Here is a 15,032-nt window from a genome sequence, read left to right on the forward strand (position 1 = left end):
ACCCGAAGAGGGGTTGCAGGGCAGGGAGGCAGCCTCTACATCACGCCCACCCCACCCCCTCAGGACGGTGAGCTGCTCAAGGAACCTGCAGGTTCCGGTCCTAAACCACCCTCGTCGGGATTCCAATCATTCCTAGGAACTTAGCTTGGGGCGGCTCCAAGCCTAGGGGGCACTGGGAGAGGGGCGTGCATGGCTGTTTTATTACCGAGAGTTCAGGAGGGGACTTAGAGATGTTTGCCGCCGGCTCCCGCCCCACCATTTCCCAAATTTAGGTCCCAAACTTGGAGCTCCGCTGCGCCCCACCTCTCCTTCTCCGCGCGAGCCCCTGAGCCCCACGGTGAAGCCCACGGGGAAGTCCTTACCGGTGTCAGACCTCAATCCGCTCTCTTTCGGTTGGAGCTCCGGCCCCTAAGGCGGCCACGCGAGAAAATCACCCGCTCACCGTGCCCCTCACAAGTCCCAGCTACGGAGTTACGGGGAGTTACGGGGCTGCCCCAGGTGCGGGAGCTCCTCCCTCCTGCCGCCGGGCCGGGGCGGCCCCGCGGGTGGGGCGGTACAAAAAAGCGATCCCGCCCCGCGCTCCTCACTTGACTTTGAGTGTCCAGCGGTCACAGGAGTCGGTCGCAGGAGTCCGGAGGCGCCGCGTGGGGGAGCCTGGGCCAGCCCACACCCCTCATCAGGTAGGGACGCTCCCCTGCTCCGAAGCAAGAGGGTGTAGACAGAAGGAATAGAGAGGAGTAGAGGGGCAGGCAGGGGGACAGGACAGATGGCAGAGAGGGAGTGTGGAGCGGTCGGAGGGACACAGAGGAGAACCGAAGAGACGGGGACTCACATCAGGGATGGAGGCTGAGGCAGGAGAGGAGGGACCCAGGACAGGAGAAACCTCCGGTCTCATCTAGGGCTGTTGGGGGTGGGGGCACCAAGAATGCTACAATCCCCACCTCCTGTCCTTGAAGTTACCGAGGCAGGCCAGAGAGGGGCTTCCTTTCTTGTCCAGTCCACTCCCCTCTATAAGCCGAGGCACATAAACTGTGGCTCCTCTGCCCACGACCTGCCTAAGGACTCAAGAATCGGCATCTGATCTTGCATAACCCCCTTATACTTGCAGTCCCAGGAATCTGGGATATCAGTCCCTGGGGTGCCAGGGAGTCTCTGCTGCCCACCACCGTAGACCTCTGACCTTTACCCTCCCTGGGGCCCAAGAGGCACCATGTGGAGATGTCCACAGGGGCTGCTGCTGTTGCTGCTGTTGGCTGAGTTGGCCCCGGGTGTCCGGCGGGGTCGTGGGCGCCGGGAGCTAGCACCTGCTCTGCACCTGCGGGGCATCCGGGATGCGGGCGGCAGGTACTGCCAGAAGCAGGACCTGTGCTGCCAAGGCCGCGCTGACCACTGCGCCCTGCCCTACCTGGGTTCTACCTGTTACTGTGACCTCTTCTGCAACCGAACCATCTCCGACTGCTGCCCGGACTTCTGGGACTTCTGCCTCGGCGTGCCACCCCCTTTCCCCCCCATCCAAGGTGGGCACCAGACATCTAGGGGTGGGTTGGTTTTTCAGCCTCAAACTCAGTGAGGCTCAGGAGCAAGGCTGATACATTGACATTTCCAGGAGAGGCTTTGTAGAATCTGGGAAAGAGACCACGCCTCACTCTCTGCACCTCCAGGGAAGTCCCTACTCTGGTCTAACTTGAATCTCTCCAGCAAGACTGCAAGAAAAAAGATCCTTAGTCAGTGGGATTTTAAGTTGGCCCAGAAGAAGGGCAGCTTCCTGCCCTTTCTCCCAGTCCCGTTTCTATATTCCAGAGATGGAAGGTGCCGGCCCCGCCCGCTGACTCACCCTCAGGCTGATAAAGCATGCAGGGGTTGGTCAGGGTCATCTTAGCCATTCCTCTGCCTTTGCCCGGCATTTTCTACCCCTGAGATGGCTGGTCGCACCTGGGAGATGGGGCAAATCTCTTCCTGCCTTCGGCCCTTTCCACCTTTCTTCACCATGCATTTGTTCAACAGAATACTTGGGACTGGGTGTGAGGTTGCATCCCTGGGTGATCATCCCAGGGTGCTATATTAATTTAGTGGAGTCACTGGCCTTCTCTGAGCCTCAGATTCCCCATGCACCCATCTCCAAGCTTCAGCTCATTTAAATGCAAAGGATCCAGGGAGTGTTGTGGCTGGCAGTAAGTGAAGCAAGAAGGATCTAAGTTGGAGTCACTGATGAACTTCCTAAGTAGCAGGTGGTTTCTAAAGTCATAGTTTGACTTTAGTTTCAATGAGGGCTGGGAGGCGCGTGTGGGTGTGCATGTTTCTAGACACCTGACCTTTGAGGACTTGGCCATCTCAACTACTTCCCTTCCCTCTCACCAGGATGTATGCATGAGGGTAGAATCTATCCAGTCTTGGGAACCTACTGGGACAACTGCAACCGCTGGTGAGTGTTTGGGGCTTGGAGAAGGCATGCCCTGTGGGGCTTTGTGGCTGACAGACTTGGTTCAAACCCTGTTCCTGTCACTCACCTGCTGGGGGCAAGTACTTTCCCTTCCCTGCCTCAGTTTCCTCCTGTGAGACATGGAATTTTTACACTATGTCATCTTACATAAACAACATTCCCCAAGGGTGACCAACCATGGATACCGGACTCCAGGTGCAGCCCTGAGCTGGGAGTCATTCCTGGTCCCTCCTGGCTTGGGCTGGGCTACTGCCCCTCCCAACCTTTCTCCGAGTCACCAGAGAGTCCGAGAAGGGGGCGCCAGGAAGGAAACCTCTGACTGCAGCATCCGCTGCCCTGGACCGGATGAGGGTCAGGGATGGCTGAACTAGAGGTCAGCCAGCCTGTAACAGGGCCTTCCCTGGAATGTGGCCCCTCTCCCTCCTTCACCCCCACCATTCTGGACAGGAGGATGAAGGGGTCAGAAGTGCCCCCCCCCCCTTTAATTTGAGGCCTGAGATGGGAAGTGGTGAAGGGTTGGGTGGGAAGCTTTGAATAATAATGGAAATAATGGGGACCCTGCGACTTAGAGGAGAAGGCCCTGCACCCACCCCACCCCTGTCCTCTGCCTGGGAGGCCCCAGGGAGAAGGAGACTTTTTGGAATGCATTACGCATGAGCTGTTTCCATTGCCTCACTGGTGTGAGGGGTGCTGGGTGAGAATGTGTCTGGGTGAGAGTGTGTCTGTGTGTGTTCAGAAAGACGCCTGCATGATTCTGCCAGTCCCAACAGGATGCCTCTGGACACTGAGGGGTTAACATGCTCTCCTCACCTGTCCCTGGGGCCTGGCCACCCCAAATCCCCTCTGGAATACTGGGACCTGCTGTCAGCAGTACAGTTTAGACCTGTTTGAGCAACCCTGGGGACTGACCAGCCTACTACCTACCTTCCAGGCCAGCTCTGGACAGCAGTGTCCCCTGTGCTTAGCACCTGAGAGGAATAAGGGGCAGCGCCCATGGGCCTTTCAGGCTGTGTGAGCCCTCCAGGGATGAAGGATGCTTCCAGAGAGCCCCAGGGCAAAGAAAAGGAGGGGAGCCTCCCTTCCCTGCAGTCTCCTCCGGCTCTCCCTGAAAGTGCCCCGCCTACTCCTGGAACTGGAGAGTCCAGCCATACTGGGTCTTGTTTCCTCTTGAGGCTCCTTAAAAGGCAACATTGGAGGCGGGAGCCTCAGGCGGGCTTGGAAGGAGGCAATTTAGCATCCTGCAATAGAGTTATGAGCTTGTAAAAGCATCGAAGAATTCATAGAATTCAATTGTTCAGTGAACACCTATTTTTTAAAAAAGATTTCATTTATTTATTTTTAGAGAGAGGGGAAAGAAGGAGAAAGAGGGAGAGAAACATTGATGTGGGAAGGAAACATCCATCTGATCCGTTGCTTCTCACAGGTGCCCCAACAGGGGACCAAATCCACAACCCAGGCACGTGCCCTGGCCAAGAATTGAACCAACAACATTTTGCTTCGCGGAACAACATCTAACCAATGAGCCACCACTAGTCAGGGCACACCTATTTTTTACAGACCTATGTGCAGCCAGAATGCATGATGGGTCCTTGTCCTTTGTACTGGAGCTTCCAGTCTAGTGGTGAAGAACCAGACACACAAACAAATGTATCACTTTAACCTCTTACAGGTGTGATGGGAAAACAGAGACTAATAAGGGATTCTAGTTTAGAGTGGGGTGGGGGTGGGGAAAGGCCACTCAGGAAAGGCCGTTTATGCTGATGCAGGGAGATGAGAGGCCCAGGAGGGAACACAGGAGGAAGAGCATGTGGAAGGCCAGGAGGTGGGACCCAGCTCACTGCTGCTGGGACTGTGAGATGGGGAGACGCCCCAGGGAGTACAGGGTGCAGGTCACTTCCCGTGGGCCTCATAAGCTGAGGCGAGGGCTTGTCTCTTATTCTAAGTGTTGTGGGAAGCCATTTAGCACACAATCTGGTTTACATTCTTCAAAGATCTCTCTGGCTTCAGAAAGGGGTGTGAGGGGGATAATAAAAAGGTAGGGAGCCTGGTTAGGAAGCCACTGCCATCGCCCACGTGAGAGGTGAGGAAGGACCGGAGTACTCGGTGGCAGTGGAAGGGTGACAGGCAGATGGACTCGGAGCCTTTCCTGGTGTGGCTTCCTGGACCTGTTGATTGAGGAGGCGTGGGGGTGGGGGGGTGCTGTGACACCACAGACCACACAGAGTTCTGGCTTAAACACCTGTGGATAGGTGCCATTATCTGAGCTGAGAGTGTTAGGAGAGGAGCAGGTCTGGGGAAAGTCAGCTTGGCCATTTTAAGTCTGAGATGACTTTTACACACCCAGAGGAGCTGTCAGGAGGCCAGCTGGATCTGAGTCTGAGACTCCAGGGGGGCGGGGCCAGGGTTCCTGTCAGGAGAACAATAATGGTCGATAACAATTCTGGAGCACTTCAGATGGGCCTAGCCTTGCACGCCTGCCATTGCATCCCTGAAAGGTGGTACCATTATTGTCCTCATTTTATAGACAATAGTTTAAATAACTTATCAGAGGTCACGTGCTTTGTCAGCTAAGAACCCAGATTTGAATTTCAGAATCCATGCTCTTAGTTTGCTATACTGCTTCATTCGTTCATTCAACAAATGCTTATTGGGTGCCTACAACGTGCTAGATTTTATTTTGTAGGCACTGAAATATCAAATAATACCTGTCCTCAAGGACCTTAGAGGATATGAGGAAACAGGTATAAGCAATATAAATATTTAAATATACAGTATGCCCGATAGTGACAGCAGGCTAAGGGGAGACATAAAACAGACAAGTGGGATAGGAAGAGCAGAGGATGTTGAATTGTAAGATAGGGTGGCCAGGGCAGGCCTCCCGGGGAAGGTGATATCCGAATGAAAACTTGGAAGAAATGAGTAAGCCATGGGATGTTGAAGGAAGAGCAGCTCAAAGGCCCTGGGGCAGGAGCGGCTGGTGTGAAGAGTCAGAGGGCCAGCTGGCTGGGGCCTCAGAAACCAGGACTAAGGGGAAGAGGTCAGACAGGGGCCAGGAGGACAGATTGTGCAGGGCCTTGCTGGCACCATGGGGACTTTGGCTCTTATTCTGTGATGTGAAGCCAGTAGAGGGTTTGGGGCAGAGGAATGACATGATATGATTTGGTTTAACAGGATCCCTGGCAGCTGTGTTAAAAATATACTGGAGGGAGGTGCAGGGCAGAAGTGGGGAGAAGAATGAGGAGACTACAGCATAACCCAAGTGAAAGGTGCTTGAACCACGAGGTGTACTGGAAAGAATGAGGCATGGTTTGGATTGTGGATGTGTTTTTAAGGTAGAGCCAACAGGATTTGCCAATGAATTGGATCAGCAAATGAGAGAAAGAATCAGGCTTCTGGCATGAGCTCCAGGAAGGACGGAGTGGCCGTTTTCTGGGGGCTGTGGGAGTAGGGGAGACCAGAAATTCAGTTTGAGATGTGTTAAGTTTGACCTGTTGTTAGACAGCCCAGTGGGGATGCTTAGTAGCAGCAAGGTTCTTGAATCTGCAGTTTTGGGAGAGATCCAGGCAGATATAAACTTGAGAATTGTGAACTTGAAGTTGACATTTAAAACCACCAGGCTGGCCCTGACTGGTGTGGCTCAATGGATTGAGCGCCGGCCTGCAAACCAAAGGGTGGCCAATGTGAGTCCCAGTCAGTGCACATGCCTGGGTTGTGGGCGGCTCTCCACTTGGGAGCTCACAAGAGGCAACCACACACTGATGTTTCTCTCCCTTCCTTCCCCTCCCTCTAAAAATAAATAAATAGGATCGTCTAAGGGTCTTGCCATAGACACTGGTACAGAATCTCAGGCCCATGTTGACCTCTGAGGCCTCTTCCCTTCAGAGGCTGCCCAGCAATCAAATGCCTCATCTTCCTTCCCTTTTGTTCTCCTAGCACCTGCCAGGAGAAAGGGCAGTGGGAGTGTGATCAGAAGCCATGCCTGGTGGACCAAGACATGATCAACGCCATCAACCATGGCAACTATGGGTGAGAGGCCTTGGAAATGTCCTGGTGGGCCCATGTGCATACACACACACATACACACACACAACACATGTACATTCTGCCCAAGAAGCATGTCCTGCCAGACACACCCACACTCGGATCTTCTTTATGTGTACACTTAGCCAGTATATGTCTCTCCCACCCACATGCACATACCTCCAGGACCCTGAGCCTTAGCAGGTCTGTCACTTCCATCCCCTCTCTTTCAGGTGGCGGGCTGGGAACCATAGCGCCTTCTGGGGCATGACCCTGGATGAGGGCATTCGCTACCGCCTGGGCACCATCCGTCCATCTTCCTCCGTGACCAGCATGAATGAGATTCACGTATGTCCATTCTTGCCCACAGTCCTGCCATCTCATGGCCTAGGATCCCAGGAATCCTGGCACCCTGTGCCCTGTTCATCCAAGGGCCTGGGTGTGTCCCTCTCCAACACTGTGTGATCCTGGACAAGTCGGTCTTCTCTGGGCCTTCAGTTCTTGCCCATAACAAGATGTGCTGAACTAGAAAAACTGATGCTCAGGTTCTGAGTGTCGTGGTTCCAGCCCAAGCCCCTTCTTGACCTCCTCAGACTGGGAAAAATGTTGTTGGTCCCAGTACAGCTTGGTCAGGGCCCAGGGGGCCAGGAGGTCACCTTGGTATTTTGGGAAGGGAAAAACAGAAACTCCTCCAGCTTTGGCCAGAGAGCAGCAATTCTTGGAAATAGCTCAGAGGAACCCCAAGGGAAGAGGGGGCTTCTCCCTTCCCACTAGTGGGACCCTCTCGGGGGAGAAATGGGGACCAGACCCACAATAGTCAAAGGGTAAGGAAGGGTTACTTTAGTAGGACAGGGCTGGGCACATGCTGGAGGCTCCATCTCTCAGCGGTGGGCAGGCAGGAGGCAGAGGCTGGTGGGAGTGGCCCTCCCTGAAGAGGGACTTCAGCTCAAGCTGCCCCTGTCCTTACTCCCTGGGGCCTCTGCTATTTGCCTCCTGCTGTTTGCCTTGGCAGCTTGCCAGGTCACGGGACCAGACTGCTTCTTCCCTCCCCTGCCCTTTGAGGCCTGAAGCCCAAGGTCCTGGTAGAAAGGAGGATTTGACAGATTGGAAGGTGCAGAAGGGGAACAAGGCAGGTATTAAGGATGAAAAGCAGGGTGACTCTGGCCTGACCACGTCCTTGTTTCTGGCCTCAGTTGTCTCACCTGTAAATCAGGACTAGTCACCCTGCACCGGACACTAGGGAGGCACTAAACAGTGCTTGGGTCTTCCACTCGAGTCAACATGGAGGTTGCTGGAGTCCTTCCGCTGCAGGAGGGTTCAAGATCAACCTGCAGAAGGCCCTGGACTCTTCCTTGTGGCCCTCCAGTGCCAACAGGCCTCTTGAGGGGCAGACCGGCAGGAGGCAGATGGAGTGACTTTTGCCTTGCAGACAGTGCTGGTCCCAGGGGAGGTACTGCCCACAGCCTTTGAGGCCTCCGAGAAGTGGCCCAATCTAATTCACGAGCCTCTTGACCAGGGCAACTGTGCAGGCTCCTGGGCCTTCTCCACAGCAGGTACGTCCGAGGGCAGGGGCTGGCTCGGCGGGGAAGGAGGGCCAAGGTCTGCGCCCTCTGACAGCTCTTCCACTCCCCTCCACCAGCCGTGGCATCTGATCGCGTCTCAATCCATTCTCTGGGGCACATGACACCTGTCCTGTCACCCCAGAACCTGCTGTCTTGTGACAAGCGTAACCAGCAGGGCTGCCAAGGTGGGCATCTTGATGGTGCCTGGTGGTTTCTGCGACGTCGAGGGTGAGCAGCAGGGGTGCGGGCAGGGAGCGGGCATGGTGGGGGCCTTAGGGAAGGCCATGCTCACTCTGCCCGTGCTTCCCCCTGCTGCCCCTCCAGGGTTGTGTCTGACTACTGCTACCCGTTCTCGGGCCAGGAGGGAAATGAACCGGGCCCTGCGCCCCGCTGCATGATGCATAGCCGGGCCATGGGTCGGGGCAAGCGCCAGGCCACGGCCCGCTGCCCCAATCAGAATGCCCACGCCAATGACATCTACCAGGTCACACCTGCCTACCGCCTTGGCTCCAGTGTAAGTGTGCACTTGGGTGAGGCCGCAGAGGAGAGCTGGAAGCCTGGCCAAAGGCTGGAGCCTCACCCCTAAGGGAGACTCTCTTCCTTACCCCCTACCCTCCAGGAGAAGGAGATCATGAAGGAGCTGATGGAGAATGGCCCTGTCCAAGGTAAGCACCCCTCATCCTGCTCCCCAATTCCAGAAGCTTGTGCCCACTTCAGGCTGCACACAGCAGCACAAGTGGTCTGTACAGCATTGAGCAGCAAGTCCATTAGGGCTGGGAGTGGAGGGACCATGTCCCCTCCCCACGGGGAGCACCTGGAGGGGCACTTAGATTCTTGGTAGGAGAGGCCCTGGAGCCTGGGCATGAATCTCCACTAGGGCTACAGCGCCGGTGCTAATGGGCTGAGCCGGTCCTACTTTGACCTCTGTCCGCAGCCCTCATGGAGGTGCATGAGGACTTCTTCCTGTACCAGAGCGGCATCTACAGCCACACACCAGTGAGCCGTGGGAGGCCAGAGCAATACCGCCGGCATGGGACCCATTCTGTCAAGATCACAGGGTGAGGGGCTTTGTGGGGCAGGGCGGAGGGGGTAGAGCCTGCTGAGCTTACACTGGGGGCTCTAAGCCTGCCTTGAATCCAGACCATCTTCCTGTAAAGCACCCTTTCAAAGACGAGGAAACTGAGACTCAAAAAGAGGAGGGAGTTGCCCTAGTCACACCAAGAGTTGGGTGCCTTTTAAGGTTTTTGAGAGACTGTTCCTTTCTTACACACAGAGATAAAATAATTCCAATGAAACGTAGATAAGGATTCAGAAGTTGATCAACCTCTCCCCATCTCAGCACCTGTTCTCAACTCTGCCTGCCTCAGTGACTCGGTTTCCCAGCTTTCAGTTTCCCCACCTGAGATAACAGGAGATGTCAGAGTCACTGATTTCCGTTGTCCTACCAATGAAATGTACTTTGCAGCAGGAGTCTGGGGCAAGTTCCCCACATTCTCTGAGTCTCTTCCTTCTGATCCCTGGCATCTACCCCTCCTTGGCTCCCCAAGTGAGGAGGGAGGGCAGGCAGAAGTGTGAGGTTCCAGAGAAATGGTCCACAGGATGGGGGTCCCCAGGGGATGAAGGCCCCCATCATTCCCCCTTTCCTTCACACTCTCAGTTATCCCGTCCAGTGCCCTTCCCCATATGGGGTGTGAGCACACAGACTTAGAGATGTGGACACTGAGGGAGGTGCACAGGGACAGAGAGACCTGCCCCAGTCCTAAGGGTGAATCCACGGGACCAAAGGCAACAGGGGCCCTGATAGGGAAGGCCTGGGGGTGGAGCCCCCTGAAAGCAGGTAGAATCAGTGCCCTTACCCCTGCCTGTTTCTGGCCCGTAGGTGGGGAGAGGAGTTACTACCTGATGGGAAGACACTCAAATACTGGGTGAGTCTCTGCACTGCGGGCCCTGTAGCAGCTGTCCCCTCCCCACCCCCAGCCCCACTTCCCTGGCCTCTCCATGCCCCTGCTCATGCCTCTCCTCATTCCCAGACCGCTGCCAACTCCTGGGGCCCAGCCTGGGGCGAGAGGGGCCACTTTCGCATCATGCGCGGAACCAACGAGTGTGACATCGAGAGCTTCGTGTTGGGTGTCTGGGGCCGTGTGGGCATGGAGGACATGGGTCACCACTGAGACTGTGGCCACCATGCCAGACCAGTGGGCAGAAGAGCCCCCTCTGGGGTGGTGCCCCCTGCCCCATCTGCCTGCCCAATCATGCTCCGGACACCAGCAGCTGCCAGGGGCCTAATCCTCACGAGGGTTCCACTGACACAGCGCCCAGCCTGGGAGACGCGGGCTGGCGAGACTGGTGGAGCCCCCCGACCTCCCAGAGGGTACGGGACAGAGCCTGGCCTGGGAGAAAGCAGTCTGCAGATCCCAGGACCCCGCACCCCAATGTAAGACCACTGAAGCCAGGATATCCCCAAGTCTTCAGCCCCACTACCCCACCCCACCCCTATACTCTTGTTCTCCAAAGATATTTATTTTTCTTTTCACTGTTTTAAAATAAAAACAATATTGATAACTCTAGTAACTTGGAACTTCTGGGAGTAAAGAGCCAAGCCAGAATTAGGGTGGCATATGTTTAAGATTTTATTTTTTAGTTATTTTTAGAGAGAGGGGAACGGAGGGAGAAAGAGAGGGAGAGAAACATCGATGTGTGGTTGCCTCTTGCGTGTCCCCCCAACTGGGGACCTGGCCTGCAACCTGGGCATGTGCCTGACTGGGAATCAAACCAGCAACACTTGGGTTCGCAGGCCGGCACTCAATCCACCGAGCCACACCAGCCAGGGCAGGGCAGGATATGTTTAGAAAGCAAAAAGGACTTCTGAGGTCTTGCTGGTTGACAGGTGTGGGTGGACTAGACATCTTAGTCTTCACTCAACCCTACTTGTCAGTGGCCCTGGACACTGACCCCTTGGAGGTGAAGCATGGACGGCATGACTTTTGGCCCCCAGAGAGACGTGAGCTCATGGATACCCCCTTTCAGACACTGAGTCAGCACCGCCTGAGAAGGGAGGGCAGCCCACCGATCAGCAGAACTGGCGCCAGTGCCCAGCAGGCAAGGGGGGGCACAGCCCCACAGAAGGCGAGCCTCTGTCTCTGCAGATCAGCCTCTCCAAGCCACCCAGGAGAGGGGGCCCCTCTCCTTCCCCTGCCCCCAGGCTAAGCGGAGCCTGCCTCTCCAAGCCTTCTCCTTACCCCACCTTCCCAGGCTCCCAGTGCCAACAAAATAAGCCTAGGTCTCCGCCTGGGTTTCAAGGCGATCAGGCCCTGCCTGACCAGCATCCTCACCAGCTTCTTCTCCCTCCATCCAGGCAACTTCCGAGTCCTCACTGTTCCTAAGGTGTCCAGGACACGTGCAGAGCATTAGGCATTTGCACATGCTATTCCCCCAGTCCAGATACCTTCCATTCTACCCACCCCTGACCCCCGGTCCACTCCCATTTCAAAGCCGAGTCCAGGGTTCCTTCTTTCAGACAGAACCTGTGGAGGGCAAACCACCTCAAAGCACCTCAACCCCACCTAGTATGGCTTAGACACACCCCCTCCCTGAACTCAACTGCACCCTGCCCTTTCACCCAGGATTTCACTTATCTGGGTGTCTTCCTACCTCCTCCCTTATGCTGGCAGGAGTGTGGGCAGGGACTGGGTCCGGTTTCTCAGTGGGCCCTGGTCCCCCCGCGGGTCCCCCAGCATAAGGTGGCATTAGGGTTTGTGAAATGGTTCAGTGGCTATGGCCCATTCTTTCCCCTCCACTTGCCTCCGAGACCTGGACTCCAGCCTGCCTCTCTGAGCAGCCATGTCAGTAGGGAGCCCTGCCTTTGCAGGGGCCTGGGGAGGCTGTTACTGGGGAGGAGGCTCCCCACAGCAGCGCTCCTCCTCGCCCAAACCCGCGTTACTGGTCAGGGAGGCCCGCCTCCCGGGTGGGCAGCCCCTCGGGACCCGCGGAGTCCCGTGGCCTGGCGGGAATCACCTGAAAGGAATGCGGGGCCGATAAGGGGCCGCCTTTGTCTCATTTCCTGTTTGCCAGGACGTCCCGAGCCCGGCTGCCCTGGCGCGCCCGCCCCCCTCCAAGGAGCCAAGGCCAGCCAGGGGCACCGGGGACGCCCACCAGGGAACGCGGGGACTGCGGCGCACCATTCCCTCCGGCTGCAGCCGCCTGGACGCACCCCGCTGCTCCCACCCGGCTGGGAAAACCCCGTCCCCGGGCGGGGCGAGGCTGGAATTTTCTACAAGGACCTTCGGCGGAAGCTCCAGGCTGTTGGGAAGGGGTGGGGCGCAGCCGGGTCTTGAGGCTCCAGCTCCGCCAGGCCTGCAGACCTTGAGGGAGTCAGCCCAGCCCTTCCTTCGCCGTGTTCCCGGGTCATGGAGGCCCAGGCCCGCCCGGCCCCGGAGTGGGAGAGGGTTCCGGTGGGACTGCGGAGGGCTTGGCCGTGCCTAAGAAACCTCCGTCAGCCACCCTTGGTTCTCTGATGTTAGCAGCGATGTGTTGTTATAAAGAGCCAGCAAACATCAAGCCCCGTTCCCCCACCCCCCAAATTACTCCCCTTGAGTGGTCCCTGGGAAATCCAAGTTCCCCAGCCCGCGTGCGGTGGTGTGTCCTGAGGCCAGCGTCTTCCCTCTCTGGGCCGAGGGCGGGGCTCACCAGACAAACCTGGGTTTGAACCCTGTTCTGTCCGTTCCATGCGGGCTATGGAATCTTGCCGCTCGGGGCCTGTTTTCCTATCTTTCATCGGGATAACAGCATAGTCCTGGACACTTAAGAAGGGGGCAATGTTCTGAGAAATTTGTTAGGTGAGCTCGTCATTGCGCGAACGTCATAGAGTGTACATACACAAACCTCCATGGTATAGCGCACTGCACACCTAGGCTAGGTGGTATAGCCTCTTGCTCCTAGGCTACAAACCTGTGCAGTGTGTTGCAGCACAAAACAACACGAGATTAAATCAAGCACAAGAGAAAATGGCAAAATCAAGAGACCTGGTAAACAAGAGATGAGGCTGCTACCTGCGTAACACAGCACACTGTTTGACAGCAAACTTTTTAAAAAGATTTTATTCTCTCTCTCTCTCTTTTTATTTTTATTTATTTTAGAGAGAGAGGAGAGTAGGGAGGGAGAAAGAGAGGGAGAGGAACATCTGTGTATGAGAGAAACATCGATTGGTTGCCTTTCTCACACCCCAATCAGGAACCTGGTCTGTGACGCAGGAATTGAACTGGTGACCTTTCAGTTCATAGGCCAGCACTCAGTCCACTGAGCCACACCAGCCAGGGCAATAGCAAACTTTTTTATAAGTAGAAAGAGTACACTTTAAAATAAGGATGAAAAGTATGGTAAACACATGAAGCAGCAACATAGTTGTTTATTATCATTACCAAGTATATGCAGTCATTGTTGACCGGGACATCGCTATGTGGTGCATTCACCTCCTGGAGTTGCTGGGAGGATTACGTGAGGTAAAGCATGCTAAGCATTTAGCACCATGCTTGGAACTTAGGGGGCTCAATAAATGATAACAGTTACAACATTTTAAGGGAATTAGACTGACTTAATGTAAAGGCTTTTCCAAATAAGCTAAACATGTATTAAGTGTTTAACCACAATGCCACCACATTGCTCTGACTGCTTTACATATATTGTCTCCTTTAATATTAAAAACAAACTCTCTCCTTATTTTGCAGATAAGGAACAGAAGTATATGAGTCTAAAGTGTGTTTGAGGCAGGAATCAAACCCAGACCATCTCAATCCTTATATTAATCGGTTCTGTACAGTGGTTCATTGGTAGTAATTGTTCAATGTCCCTTTCCGGGTCCTTTCCCTGTTTAGCCAAACTCTTGCTTATCTTTCAAAACCCAGCTCAAATGTCCCTTCTCTAAGCCTTTCCTGATGTCCATCTTCTGGACCTTCAGCGACTTCACCATATATCCCTGGCACAGAGGGTGTCTCTGTTGACAGCACTTCCTCCCACAAAGTGATGGAGCAGGAGCTTTTTTCTTAGCCCCATCCTTTCCATCCACCAAATGTTCTGCTTGGGCATTCACTCTGGTCTCCTGTGTGGCTCTGCAGGGTCCCAAGGCACCCGATTCCAGTTTCCCATGAGCTGCTAAGTTACATCACTTCACGAGTGCTGATGCCTCACATCTTCCTGGTATCTTGCCAACTCCCGTCCTTGCCTGGTGCCCATTAAGGGAAAGGAATTCATGCCTACTGAGCCTGCAGTGGGCAAGGCCCTGGGCTGAGCTCTTCATACACTTTAGCTCATTTGATCCTACATGCATCCCTGCGAGAAAATACATCATTAGAAACCAATGCCGACCAGTGTGGTGACTCTGAGAATCTAAGAGAGGCTGAACGTCTAGATGGTGAGCAGGGCTGGTACACCCAGACACAGCTGGCATCAGAGACACAAATTATGGTTCTCTCTCCTGCCGTTCTTTCTACACACTAACCCTGCCATGAGGAAGGACATGTGGCCAATGACATGTGGCCTTCTAAGCTTCTCAGCCCACAGCCATTTTCTCAGTTCTGATTCAAAACAAAACTGAACTCAAAAGGGAAATCTTCTGATTGGCCTTGTTCTAATTAGGTGTCCACCTGGGGGCCAAGGGACAAGTTCGTGGAAGCCATGACAGCCGTTGCTGAATTGGTGTTTGGAGAACGAAGAGATCCCCAGGGAAAGAGAGGGCTGCTATTTCAGGGGCAGGAGGAACGCTGAGCAGATGATAGAAACAAGTCCACAGCAGCTAGACACTGCTCCGTACAACAGCTAAGGAGACCACGGCTCAGAGAACGGTGTAACTGGTCAGGTGGCACAGCTAGTAAGTGTTTGAGTTAGACACAGCCCACACTGCCTTCTGCTGAATTTGTGGGCCAAGCCAGAGAGATACCACTTGCAGGTCAAAGAGTGAGGGATTCCTGCCCTGGCTGCAGTGGCTCAGTGGACTGAGCATCAGCCTGCAAATTGAA

At 55.0% G+C, this 15,032-nt stretch overlaps 1 protein-coding gene across 1 annotated transcript; it reads left to right on the forward strand.

Moving 5' to 3' along the window:
• Positions 1 to 572: 572 nt before the first annotated feature.
• TINAGL1 (tubulointerstitial nephritis antigen like 1) lies at positions 573 to 10,269 on the forward strand. Its single transcript, XM_090268985.1, has 12 exons — positions 573 to 680; positions 1,206 to 1,517; positions 2,359 to 2,422; positions 6,374 to 6,466; positions 6,694 to 6,808; positions 7,890 to 8,013; positions 8,100 to 8,250; positions 8,347 to 8,536; positions 8,642 to 8,687; positions 8,957 to 9,080; positions 9,902 to 9,947; positions 10,053 to 10,269. The coding sequence occupies exons 2-12, from the start codon at positions 1,211 to 1,213 to the stop codon at positions 10,191 to 10,193; spliced, it is 1,401 nt and encodes a 466-aa protein (XP_090125111.1). The 5' UTR covers positions 573 to 680; positions 1,206 to 1,210; the 3' UTR covers positions 10,194 to 10,269.
• Positions 10,270 to 15,032: the final 4,763 nt, after the last annotated feature.

The sequence above is a fragment of the Furipterus horrens genome, unplaced genomic scaffold (genome assembly GCF_987537825.1).
Source record: "Furipterus horrens unplaced genomic scaffold, mFurHor1.1.pri manual_scaffold_3, whole genome shotgun sequence".
Classification (NCBI taxonomy): domain Eukaryota; kingdom Metazoa; phylum Chordata; class Mammalia; order Chiroptera; family Furipteridae; genus Furipterus; species Furipterus horrens.